Below are 12,270 nucleotides of genomic sequence, written 5' to 3'. Positions count from 1 at the left end.
ATAAAGCAATTTCAATTTCAATTTCAAACCCTTTGTCAGTTACAAAGTTTTCAAGCCCCTTTCAATCAGTCGGATGTTTATTTAAATCAAATATAAAATATCTGGTAGCAATTTCACTTCAAAAATGACCCCAGTAGCTAGTCAAAAAGGACAACACGTGTTGAGAGTACAAACAAGAAGTGACTGATGGAGCTCTCACCTTCACAGGTCTCTGAGTCAGGTCTGAAGACAAATCCATTAGGACAGGAGCATGTGTAGGAGCCGGGAGTGTTTCTGCAAAGGCCGTTGTCGCACAGCAATCGGTTCACCAGACATTCATTGATGTCTGCAGGAAAGACAAAGAGTTTACCCTGATGATCATTATCTATTTATTTATTTGCCTAAAAGGAGTTTAAAAAATCTATGAAAGGCTAATTTTATACCATGCAGTGTTCGAAGGTTATACAAACCATAGATGAAAACATAATGCAACGATAATAATGATGATTAAACCAAATCATTCATCATAGCTCTGTCGGATTGAAATTAACGTTGAGTGAATCAACGCTCATCTGAAAAGCATATGCTTATATTTAATTTGTGGCCAACAAAATATAAAACAATTGGTATTTTTTTTAAATCTAGCATCCTTGGTGGTATAGGGGGCAATTAGTGCACATGGCATGGCTAACCTGAGCATCTGTGCAAGCAACATTAATGCTAAATGATATATTGTGATCTTAAAGTCACATCTGCTGCCATCAAAACAATATCTGTTTCAAGTTGGGGCTTGCTTAATTCTGCAAGACAATGCCAGAACACACTCTGAACATACTTCAGCAGCATTGGTCAAAGTTAAAGCAAAGGCCAAAGGGGTCCGAAAAAGGTCCACCGGCTACCTTTAATAAATCTTTGGTAGCTTATGAAACAAAAACACAACAAAGTAGGAGCTAAAAATACTTTAATAATAATGGATAAACAGTCCCCTTTAAAAACTACATCAAATGGTCTCGTTAGTTTGCAAATGGTGTTGGAGTGTCGTTAAAGGAAAATGTTATTCAATAAATTGTTAAACTGGCTTTTGCTAATTATTATTTATATGCTAAACCACGTATATATAGTGTTTACATGTTATAAGTGTTAAATCCATTCACAAATTCCTCATGCTGAATCGTGTTACGTCTAAATGCGACATGCGACACCTCTGTTGAGAGCTTCTGGTCACGGTTACCGGCCAAAACTCTGAAGTAGTTACAAAGCCCCACTTAACAAGGACATAACTTAACTTTTTTAACTTAGGAAAGATTTTAAAATAAACACAGACTCACCAACGCAGTTCTTGCCACTTGTGTCAGACTCATAGCCAATGTTGCAAATGCAGCGGTAGCTTCCTCTGAGGTTTTCACAAATGCCGTTCTGGCAAATGTCAGGATCCAAGGCACACTCGTTGATATCTGCGAGACACCAAATGTTAACCAGAAGGTGCATTGTTTTTTTGTTTTATTTTTTTCTTTGTAATAGCATTCACATTTGTGTAAAACATACTAACCTCTGCCATCCACTGTGATGCCAATACCGCTGCTGCACACAGCCTGGAACTCGGCTGAAAGACAGAAGACAGGTAGATGACGTATCAAATTAGCTAAATATTTCCTTTATTTTTTGCCCCAAAGCAAGCAAACAGCTGTGAGCGAAGGCCATACCTGAGTTTCTAGATGGGCAGGGCTGGCAAGGCTCTCCAAACCCATGTTCGGGATCAGCACAGCAGCACTCCGACTTGGTCACAGCTCCTGGGAATGGGCGTGAGCATGTGCCCATCTTAATGGCGCCATAGCAGGTGGTCCTCATGTGCGTGTCCACACACACTCTTCCATCCATATCCACAGCCAGACCTGGTGGGCACTCACAGCGGAAAGAACCCTCCGAGTTGATGCAGCGGCCGTTCATACAGATACCAGGAGTCTGACACTCGTCAATGTCTGATGGGGAGAGGAATATTGATGTAAGCGCCGCATCACAGGCCAGACTCAGTTTTTCAGTTAAGGCAGAACTGAGTATACAAAAGCTTCTACAAATTAGTGCAATAACATGGAAAACCCCTTTAAAAAATAATTAGATAAGTAGATGAACATTCAAAGCAGAATAACATTCAGAATGTATGTTTCCAATAGATTCCCAATAAAGGCAAAATCTGGAATACAGCTGGCAGATTTGGACTTTATGAAATATGAAAGCTAACATGGACCAAAGAAATTCCAAATAAATCATATCAAATCATAATTCCAGAAAGAAAAGAAAAGAAAAAGGCTGTCTACTGTGTGGCTTGAACTGATTGAGGAGAAGGAAAGTTTTCCATGTACAACAAGGTACATCTTCTGCACAACATACTGTACTGTTTAAATATGTTTTCATTTACAGGTCATTCCCACGCACCATAATAGCCTCACATTAACAATCCCTGTACTAAGTTAAAGAGATTGGATGCAGTTCATGGTGAGTTAACATTTTAAATATGTTTATTTGGACAACGTTTTAACTTTGTTCCCTGTTTTTTAAATGACTACAATGAAATGGCATTTGCTCTTGAAGCTTCCAAACAACAGCTCAACGGAGAGACTTGTAAATGTATTCATCCATCTATTTATTTCTTCACTGTTACTGTTAGCACTTTAGGAGAGTTTCAAATAGTCTGACTTTCGAAGCAAAGCTGAGTACACATGTACAAAAAAAGCCCCTTTGGGACTTAAAAAAACATCAAACCTACCAACGCTCTTTTGAAACAAAGAGTTTGGCTGCTCCAGGTTTTGAGATCTGTGTTTGTACTTAATAAATCATACCTGTGCAGTAGCGTCCGTTAGGCGCCAGTGCAAAGCCAGGCTTGCAGATGCATTTAAAGCTGCCATCCTCGTTGATGCACATGCCGTTGAGACACATGTTGGTAGTGGCACACTCATCATGATCTGACGAAACCAAGAAAAGTTCAGTCAATATCTCAGTTTCATGAGGGTGAACGTTTCAAAGAAGTCGTGTTTGCTCCTTACCAATGCAGTTCTTTCCATCAGAGGTGAGTTCGAAGCCAGCGTTGCAGATACACTGAAAGCTTCCCTCTGTGTTGACGCAGCGGCCATTGCGACACATTACTCCATTCACAATACACTCGTCAATATCTAAGAAAAAAAATCAGGGAATAAGAACTGCTTACTATCTTCAGTTTTTGGTAAATGTTTCAGTGAGTCAAAGTTTAAGAGTTGGCGAAAAATCTTGATTTCAGATTTGACAGAACGGGGAGACGCACCAATACAGGCCTGTTTGGTGGGGGTTCCCTGGTACCCCTCGTGGCACTTGCAGTGGTACGATCCAGAAGTGTTGACACAGTCTCCATTGATACATGGGTTACTCACACACTCATCCACATCTGTACAGATGAGAATAGAGAGAATATTACTCATATAACCACAATGAATACATGGTTTTACCTATCAGTCACAAAGAAGATTACATTTCAGCAGATGCCCTCCATCAGGACCAAGCAACACTTTGAATCATGTTCCTACAAATGGCAGAAGATGGCAGTACAGTGCATGCAGTAAACTGTGGGACTGTCACACAGCCACTTCACCTGTTATGGGAATTTCCTGAACAGCTGTCTGTGTACTTTCTTACCGATACACTCCCCACGGACATCCTGCTTGTAGCCCATGTTGCACTCGCAGCGGTAGCGCGTAGGTGTTGGGATGCAGCGTCCATTCAGACACAGATTAGTAAAATGCTTGCACACATCAATGGTTTCATTCACAGTCACAGTACCTTCGAAAAGACACCAGACACATAAAAAAATAAGAAAAGTGCAAATGCAACACATAATATGACTTTTGTAAACACAGAGCTCCGAGTGAATAATACATATCAGCTGATCATCACAAATTAACTCACCAATATTTTGGGAGTTCACTCCTCCTCCTCCATTGCCTCTGTTGTTCCCACCATTTCCTCCTCCTCCGTTGCCGCCACCCCCTCCATTGCTGATTGATACACTTGGGAACTTGAATCCATAATTGCCATTGTTGGGGTAATATCCATTCGGGTAGTTTAGAGGAAGTTGTCCTTGGGCAACACCCACAATGCAAAGACGCCTGTACTCATCTTGAGGACGAAGAAATGAAAGAAAAAAAGTATATGTAATATTAAATGTGCTTCAGTTTTCATATGTAACAAAAAGTACCTTAATGTTTGATATGAAGTGAGATGAGTGGTTCAGAAAGGTATTACATTTGATTTTAACAGCTTACTAGTTTGGGATATGCTGACGTTAACGGGTCATATGCATGCAGACCATTATCAGTGTTTTATATAAATATATAGTAGAGACAGTATAATTCAAATTTCTGTGTATGTATGCCAGAGTCAAAATAGTTTAGATTTTTTTCAGTTTGTATATTATTTCAGTTTAGTTTTAGTTAGTTTAACAAGTTCACTAGTACTTCTAGTTTTGAAACATTGATTAGTTATAGTTTACTTTTAGTTTAGTTTTAGTTTTAATTGTACTTTTTAAGGGAATTAACTTCTAAAATCTAACATGAAAGAATCTTATCGACGATGCCGTAAAGTACTAAATTCTTTTGTTCTTTCCTTTGAGTAATGACAAAAATGAAGTGATTAACATAAAAAAGGCCCAAAATGGAAAATGAAAACATAGTACATTTTTACCTGCAATTCTATTTCATTTCAGTTAGTCATGCATTGTTGATTTTAGTTTTTATCTAGTTTACAGTTTATGAAAAATGTAAGTTTTATTTTTATTTTGGTTAACAGGATTATTTTTCAACTGTAAGGTTCAATTTAGTGTTAGTTTGCGTTAACTATGATAACTCGTAAGTGTGAATGTGTGTACTGCTGCATGTTAACATATCAGATAGGTTACAGTCAGATATATCAATTATAATCTCCACTTAGTTGGACTGATTAGAAGTAACAGTACACATCTCATTACAGTGTTGGAAGAAACGGTTCTGTGACTGATCAGCACCAAATCACACAAACTCACGCACAGGGAGCTTCAATTTCCAACTTAAGAGAGGAGATGATGGCTATTTGAATCGTTCCCATCTTTTTCTTAGACTCATGACATCATGCTCGTTAACTTGAGGTGATAATCAAGCAACAATGCTCGACTGCCAAACTCAGGGTCATTTAGTTTTACATTACTGCATTTAAGTAACTTCATTGGTGAAGCATTTATAGTGTCACGGCTTCAGCTTGGGTTTCTGTAAATGTCATCTTTTTATTATGTATCATTTAGCAAAGATATTATTAGTCCAGTGAATAACTGTCCAAAACTAAAACATGACATCTGTGTCTTGTGTCCTAAGTAGCATGTGAGCTCACCAGAACCTCTGACTGGACACATCTCAGGGATCTGTCCTAAAGCCCAGCAGCGTCCTGTGTCGCAGCAACACTGCATCTTGGTGTACTGGCCATTCAGCTCTGCGGCACAGCGGCCATTTGTGAGCGCAGAGAAACACGTGCCGACGCGCTGATCTGCGAGTAGAGATGAACACAAATATTTTGATGGCCTGGAAACACAGCAACAGCAGTTCACACTCAACAGCTGACATTGTACTGGAAAGCAGGCAAACAATTTATATGCAAGATGTAAAATAACTAGAACCGTTTAAGACTGCAGACTAGTACTTAAACAACATGTGTGAGATAAATATGACGGTATAAAACCAACATTGGGATCAGGGGTCCTCCGTGAACCTGATTCAGTTACTAGTGTCAGAGCAGGGCCTGCAGGCATCTGAAGGGCCCCCTCAAAGGGGTCCTATTTGTTACAGTGTTCCAGGTCAGGGTCAGTGGGACAGGAGAGGGGGCTGCAGTTCAGTAAGTGTGTGCAAGGGTGAGTGGAGAGTTCCTGGTAATTGAAAAAATACACCCAGAAAAGTAGAAAGACAGGCCGAGTGAACACGTGACTGTCATTTGAGAAAGTGAGCAGCATATGTGGAAGAGAATTTGAAGTGCATCGGCAGAAAAAAAGGAGCAGAAAAGAGAGAAGATGAGTGAAGGGAGGGGGGCGGGGGGGGGGGGGGGGGCAGAGCACAAGTCGATTAAGTCACTAATGAGCCAGCGGTCTGGAATTAATGACTTCCATGTGGGCCACTTTTTGACAATTAGATGGGACATGAGGACCTGTACTGTGTCTGGGAGCACACACACTAAAGCTCACACACATTTACATGCGAATCAACATACATTCCCACACATATCTACCAGCGTGGACAAACAAACAAACCACAGAAATATCCCATAGGAAAGGCAGAGCTGGAGGCACAGCCGAAGATAGAGGGAACCACGGAGGAGATGGGGCTGTTGATGAAGATGATGATGACTTAAATTGGATCCAGACTGCAGTTTGTTCACCAGCATTGCTCCACTACACAAGCATATGCTTTCGTTTGGTGAGGTGTTTTTTTTTTACAGACTGAGTGACTGGATAGGTCATTTTTTTTTGCTTACATGGACACAGCATTAGGCTCTGATTACTGTCACACTCCCCCCAAACGGCTCCCACTGGCCTACTTTACCGCGCTAACAGCACATCTCACAAAGCACAGGCCCACAGTAATGAGTCCAGACCAGAACAAACTTCCTGCTTTCACAACGTGATACTAGCCCAACCAGGTATTTGAGTTTTTGTTTATTCACTTTCTATTCTGACCATAAAAAATTTAAAAAATAGTCTGAAATAATGAATATATTTAATATCGCCAAAAAGACAGCAAGTTCTAATTATTTTTTCTTTTCAAATCCAAGTTTCAATGTTGGAGTGACTTTTGATTGTTAGTTTGGATCTGGTCTTGTCTTTAAATGTTTAAGTGTCCTCTGCCTTTCTCTCTCGGCGGTGTAGCTTTGTCCGTTTTGGCAGTGAGACAGAGAAAGAGTGAGCAAATACGTGGCTTGTATCTGGTACCTGTTTTGATTGCTTACTGTCTTTTTTCACTCTTTTCCTTTAGTCGAATCCACAACAGAAACACATGGAAAGAGCGATGTGCACAATCCAGATGGCAGTGAACAAAAGGATATAAAGCTTCAGAAGAACGTGGAGATAGGGAAAGGGCACGACTTTGCATCAGTTTTTTAGAAATTAAATTAAAAGTAAAACAAAAAGAAGGGGAAGGTGCAGTGTGATCATCGGACCTCTGTATTATAAATCACTAGGGTGTTGGTTGAGGAACATAAAAAAGAAACAAAAAAGAGAAATGGATGGAACATGAAAGATAAAATATGGACATGCTTAATGACGAGCAGATGAGGAGTTTTGGGTTGCGTGGTGGGAGAGCTGCGTTAAATTTGCCATGTTAAATATATCGCCAGACTTAAACCATTTCTCTCTCTGTACCTCCTCTTTCCAATGTTCTGTCACTTTGTAAGAGAACATCACAAATGTACAGGATGTTTCCAAAATATTTCAAATGGATAAAAATATTACCTCCCCAGTATATAATAAATTTATGTTTTGGAAATTGTGTTAAAGGACTTTGCTTTCAATTGCATGAAGAAAAGCAAAAACAAAAAAATTGAGGTTTTTACAGAAACATAGTTTTAGAAAACATATACTGAATCTAATACTGTGGAGATTTCCCGTGTTGTGTACAACAGCCTCATGTTACTACAACAATCCTAGTTTACACAGTATCGTATAGCTGTAACTTTGAATATGAGGAACCCACTGAAGCAGGCTCATGTGCTGCCAGTGAGATCACCTCCTACTCTGTTTATGCCCCTGTGCTCCACATGTGGGCACACGGGATCTGGACATGCCTCTTTCTGATCGGCTCAACCCAAACCCTCTCACACATTTTCCTAAACAAAACCCAGAGGCCAGTTATTTTCCACAGATGTGTGGTGATGCGAAAACCAGGAAATGTAGAGAATATCACGTGATGGAACTCGATGTAAAGGATGTATCGTCAGTGACAGAAATCCTCTACAGTTGACCTGGAAAGACAGATCAAGCCTAAGCCGTTCATTTGGAGCAAAATCTTGAGTTAACGTAGCAGCTGTGCGCGTTCACAGATGCCCTGATTGTTGAGGAATGCAGCAATTCTTTGACATAAACACCTGCTAGTGTTTCATGGGTCATGTCAGGGATGTATGTGCTCTACGTGAGTCAGAGGAGCAATCAGAATGGAGTACATCAGCGCTGTCAAGGCCAAATAGTGCGTGAAAGCATGTAGGTCTGCATATGGTGACCACAGGTCTGCAGGCCAGCTTGACTCATCAGAATTCCACTGACAGGAAATGGTGTTGAAGCCAGATGTGGAGCTCTTACCTAGCCAAGGGATGAAAAAATGCACAATCGAGAGCAAGAAACACTAAAAAAGGCTGCTTTATGCGTGAATGTGACTCACCGACACATCTGGAGCCGTCTGTGCTGGAGACGTAGCCCCGTGGACAGACGCATACGTAGCTGCCAGCAGTGTTGGTACATTCTCCTCCATCGCACACACCAGGAATGGTGCTACATTCATCAATATCTGAAACATAGTCACATGATAAACAGCTCATTTTGTCATAGCACACATCTGCACATGTTCATATGGCTAAACTTACGATGTTTAAGAGATGCAGTAGCATGCTGCGGTAAACGTGTACTACGAAGTATGTAAGAACACTGAATGTATCAGAAGTTTGACAGTTTAATGATGTCAGCCCATATATGTATACAACAATGGACGAAATATTTGGTCACGTGACCCATTGGTTTCTGAAGATCGGTTTTGAAGCCGGTTTTTCTTTGTACGGAGCTGATGGAAACACGCCCGCCGTGTTTCAATCAAAGTTATCTTTGCTCTGAACTCCTTCAGCCGAAATATCAAAATATATATAGACCTGCGTGCAGACGTTTACAGCAGCATATACCGTTAGCATGACGAATACGAACGATGAAGGGATAGCGGCTAGCCACTGGCTCTCTGTCAATCAATCATATTAGAAATTCATTTGATGCTTTATATAAACTCTCGTGCTGTGGTACATAAATATTCAATCCCTCTCAGAGTTTTCACGGGTGTGAAATCAAACGATTGAGACTATAACACTTGTTTTGAACCAGGCTGTAAATATATTTATTGCTGATCTCAGTAAATCCAGAAGTTAGATGGTTGGCAGTTCAACCTTTATTCGTTCTGTTCAGGCTATAATTCATCAGGCGAACAGGATAAAAGTGAGAGTAGTGTCTTCTTCATGCATGCTCCACCTCTCTAAGTTTTATTAAATGTATTTTGAAAGTTTTGCATATTGTTCACAAACAGAACAACAGATGTCACCTTAGGTCACGTCAGCACTCAGCATGACCAAATACACACAAACGTTACGATTAAAGTAATTCACAGAGAGGAGAGATTAAATATATCTACATATGACTTGGTCTCTCCAAAAAGAAATATATGATTTTAACATTCATTGATTTTCCACGTACAAAATTGATTTGAAGTGCTGTCGTTAAAGATGCAGAAAGTGGGTTGAGGAGTTTTAAAGATTGGGCCCCTTCTCTTTGATTTGTCAAAGTGTTTTGCAGTCTCCGCTCGTCTACTCTCACTAGATTTAAACATACTGTGGTGTGAGTCAGTAATGTTTCAGATATATGAGCGCACACAGGCATCGTGCTTGGCAGTGTGCACCTTTGTGTGGTGAACTTTATGAAAAACTCAAGTTAAATTCTTCTATGAGAGGGCCTCATTGCACCACAATAGGGAATACCCAAAGCAAAGTTCCAGAGAGACTGGAGTTTTTAATGATGTGTCACGCTTATTCACATGTAATTACTGTTCTGCTGCTGGACCCCGTTATGGCATCAAAGCAGAAGTGGCGCATGCTGCAATGTGAAAGTACTCTGTGTTTCGGAAAGGGTAAAGTGCATGCAACTAATACCCATATCCTTTATGGAGGTATGCGTCTGCTTCACAGTATGTAGTAACGCCCAGTGTTGGAAGCCAAGAAGCAGTTTGTTCTTCTCCTCCTGACTCTTGTCTGACAGAAGTGGCAGAAGGCCTAGGTGAGGCTGTAAAAGCTCTGCCAAATAAACCCTGTGTCAGCAGCACCAATGGTGCGCCAGACGTTACTGCACACAGGCGCTGAGCTGAGGGACTGCCTTTGTGCACAGAGGCAAATGCGTGTCACCTGAATAAATGCCTATGATGGAATCTTTGAAGCAGCCATGGTTGTTTGACTGTTTGAAACATACAAAAGTACCTGGTCAGCAACCGTGTGTATCATGTGCATAAGAGAGAATCTGCTTGCGGTGGTCCTTGCTGCGTAACGAGAAAAGTCTCCTACATGCTCTAAGTGTTTCTTTTTCAGCCCTAACAGCTGGTTTTAAGTTAAATCACAGTATTTATGGAAGGAAAATGGAAGGAGGGGCAGAAAGAGGTGTGTGTGGGGGGGTTGGGGGCGCTGTTGAGCATAGTCTGGACTAGATACCGGGTACAAAACCAGATACTTGTTGTGCCCAAAACAACCTGGGATGCATGACATCTTCACTGCACTTTATCTCAACTGCTCCAGAGCCTAATTTAATACTAATTTCCCTGTGAAAGCACTCGGGGAGCGTGTTTGTGCGTTAGCTCACAGTAGAAAGGTATTTCAGTGAAAAACATTCCCCAAAGGACCAAGTCTGATTGTTTGTGAGATTTGGCTACATAGTTGTTTCCTGGAGATTCATGACTGAAGAAACATACCACAACTCTTATTTTGTTTAAACAACCTTTCCAAACAATACACTTTCTCTCTCTGCAAAGGTCATATAAATAAACAATATTAAACTGTGACATCATTCTACTTTTGCACTAAAAAACAAAGTAATGACTGGATGTAATATTTCTGAAATAGTCCTTTAATGGGCCAACGTTTGTCTTTCTAGCAGTTCGGTCAAAGCTTTTGAGGAATGTTATAACTGTTGTAAAACTCCATGTGTCGTTATTAGTAGATTTTAACCTTCATGACTGATTTTATTGTTGTTTTATTATTCATCTTGGTAAGGAATTGAAACCCAAATCCAAAAGATTCACAAAGCAAGAGTGAGACAGCTTCTTTCCTGTGGATCGTATGGCTTTATATGAAAAGCTCACTTGCTTTATTTAAACTTTAAAGGAGAATGTAATAAATTGTTAACTGAATTCATATATAGTGATCAATGTTGCAGTTTTTCTTTTCTTACAACCGTGAGCCTTTAATCCAGAGACTATTTACATTTCTGACCTCTTATAGATCAGCTTTCACTGAAGCTGCAACCAAATGTCTCCAAATGCCGTTCAAAGAGGCCTATTGTCTCCTCTCACTGTAAATCTGACATTTGAGAGGGGCCCACCAGTCCTCAGCGGGATTTTAGTCATGTGAAAACGAGGGTTGGGCTAGCCTTGACTGCCTAGCCAATCAGTGGTGAGCTTGGAAGAATGTGATGGTGTATTGTCCTGAATAAAAATCTTCTCCAACACTGTAGACTAGATTCTGTAAAACCCCTGTGAATATCCTCCAGAAACTGTCAAGAAAGCATTTTCCAAACAATTCATCAGCCCTCAGTATTCGAGTACAGTTCTGTGTCCTCTCTTTTTTTTGTCTTAATTCTTCTTGATACTACCGTACTTGTTTCTACCTCCAGCATCTCTTAGCTATATGTACAGAACTCATTTACATGGTTTAATAGATATAATAAACCACTTCTTGGTTTGTTTTAGTAATAGTTTCTCCCAAATCTGAAGGTGCACTAGTTCCTAACACATAAAAGGTCTTGTGCTTCTTCTGTTTCTTTCTACAGCTCTCAGTGGTTCTAGGAGTGTCAACTTTAAATTATAAGTCCTACACTAATACAGCGTTGGTGTGATCTTGTTCAGTAAAACAAATGCCATCTTCCTAAAACAGTTAAGTAGCTTTCTGTAATCCTCGCAGAAGACCAAGAACGTATCCACCTTTGTTCAACAAACATTAAGTCTTGCCTGGCTAACTAAATGGCTGTTTAGCTTGGCCATTGTTTAAATTCCATCCAATCAGCTCAGTGTAATGTGAATCCTCTCTGCTGAGTGCTCACATGTGTACATGCGCGCTTCCGTGCACAGGTCAAGATGACTTTAACTCTGAACACATCGTCGCCTTTTAAACAGCCGTGGGGATTTGTCAGTCCAAGCCCAGAAACCCCACACTCTTATTAAAGTGGAGAGTCCAGGAATGTCACACCTTCTACTCAGCAAAATGATTTCTTGTTATTCCAACAGACACTTCAGATCTGTCATGAAA

The 12,270-nt window shown here is 40.4% G+C and overlaps 1 protein-coding gene across 1 annotated transcript in view; it reads right to left on the bottom strand.

Annotated features, from left to right (window-relative positions):
* Positions 1-12,270, bottom strand: part of fbn2b (fibrillin 2b) — a 78,817-nt gene that overhangs the window by 26,741 nt on the left and 39,806 nt on the right. Inside the window, exons 9-19 of the mRNA XM_061738318.1 lie at positions 8,391-8,516; positions 5,365-5,517; positions 3,913-4,122; positions 3,643-3,786; positions 3,275-3,394; positions 3,021-3,146; positions 2,817-2,939; positions 1,683-1,958; positions 1,529-1,582; positions 1,308-1,433; positions 200-325 (exon numbers count right to left, since the gene is read on the bottom strand). Of these exons, the coding sequence (XP_061594302.1) occupies positions 200-325; positions 1,308-1,433; positions 1,529-1,582; positions 1,683-1,958; positions 2,817-2,939; positions 3,021-3,146; positions 3,275-3,394; positions 3,643-3,786; positions 3,913-4,122; positions 5,365-5,517; positions 8,391-8,516 (1,584 nt within the window). The remainder of the gene's footprint in view (positions 1-199; positions 326-1,307; positions 1,434-1,528; positions 1,583-1,682; positions 1,959-2,816; positions 2,940-3,020; positions 3,147-3,274; positions 3,395-3,642; positions 3,787-3,912; positions 4,123-5,364; positions 5,518-8,390; positions 8,517-12,270) is intronic.

The sequence above is a fragment of the Cololabis saira genome, chromosome 13 (assembly GCF_033807715.1).
Source record: "Cololabis saira isolate AMF1-May2022 chromosome 13, fColSai1.1, whole genome shotgun sequence".
NCBI lineage: Eukaryota > Metazoa > Chordata > Actinopteri > Beloniformes > Belonidae > Cololabis > Cololabis saira.
Note: the sequence above shows the minus strand (reverse complement) of the source record. Positions and strands in the feature narration are given on the sequence as shown.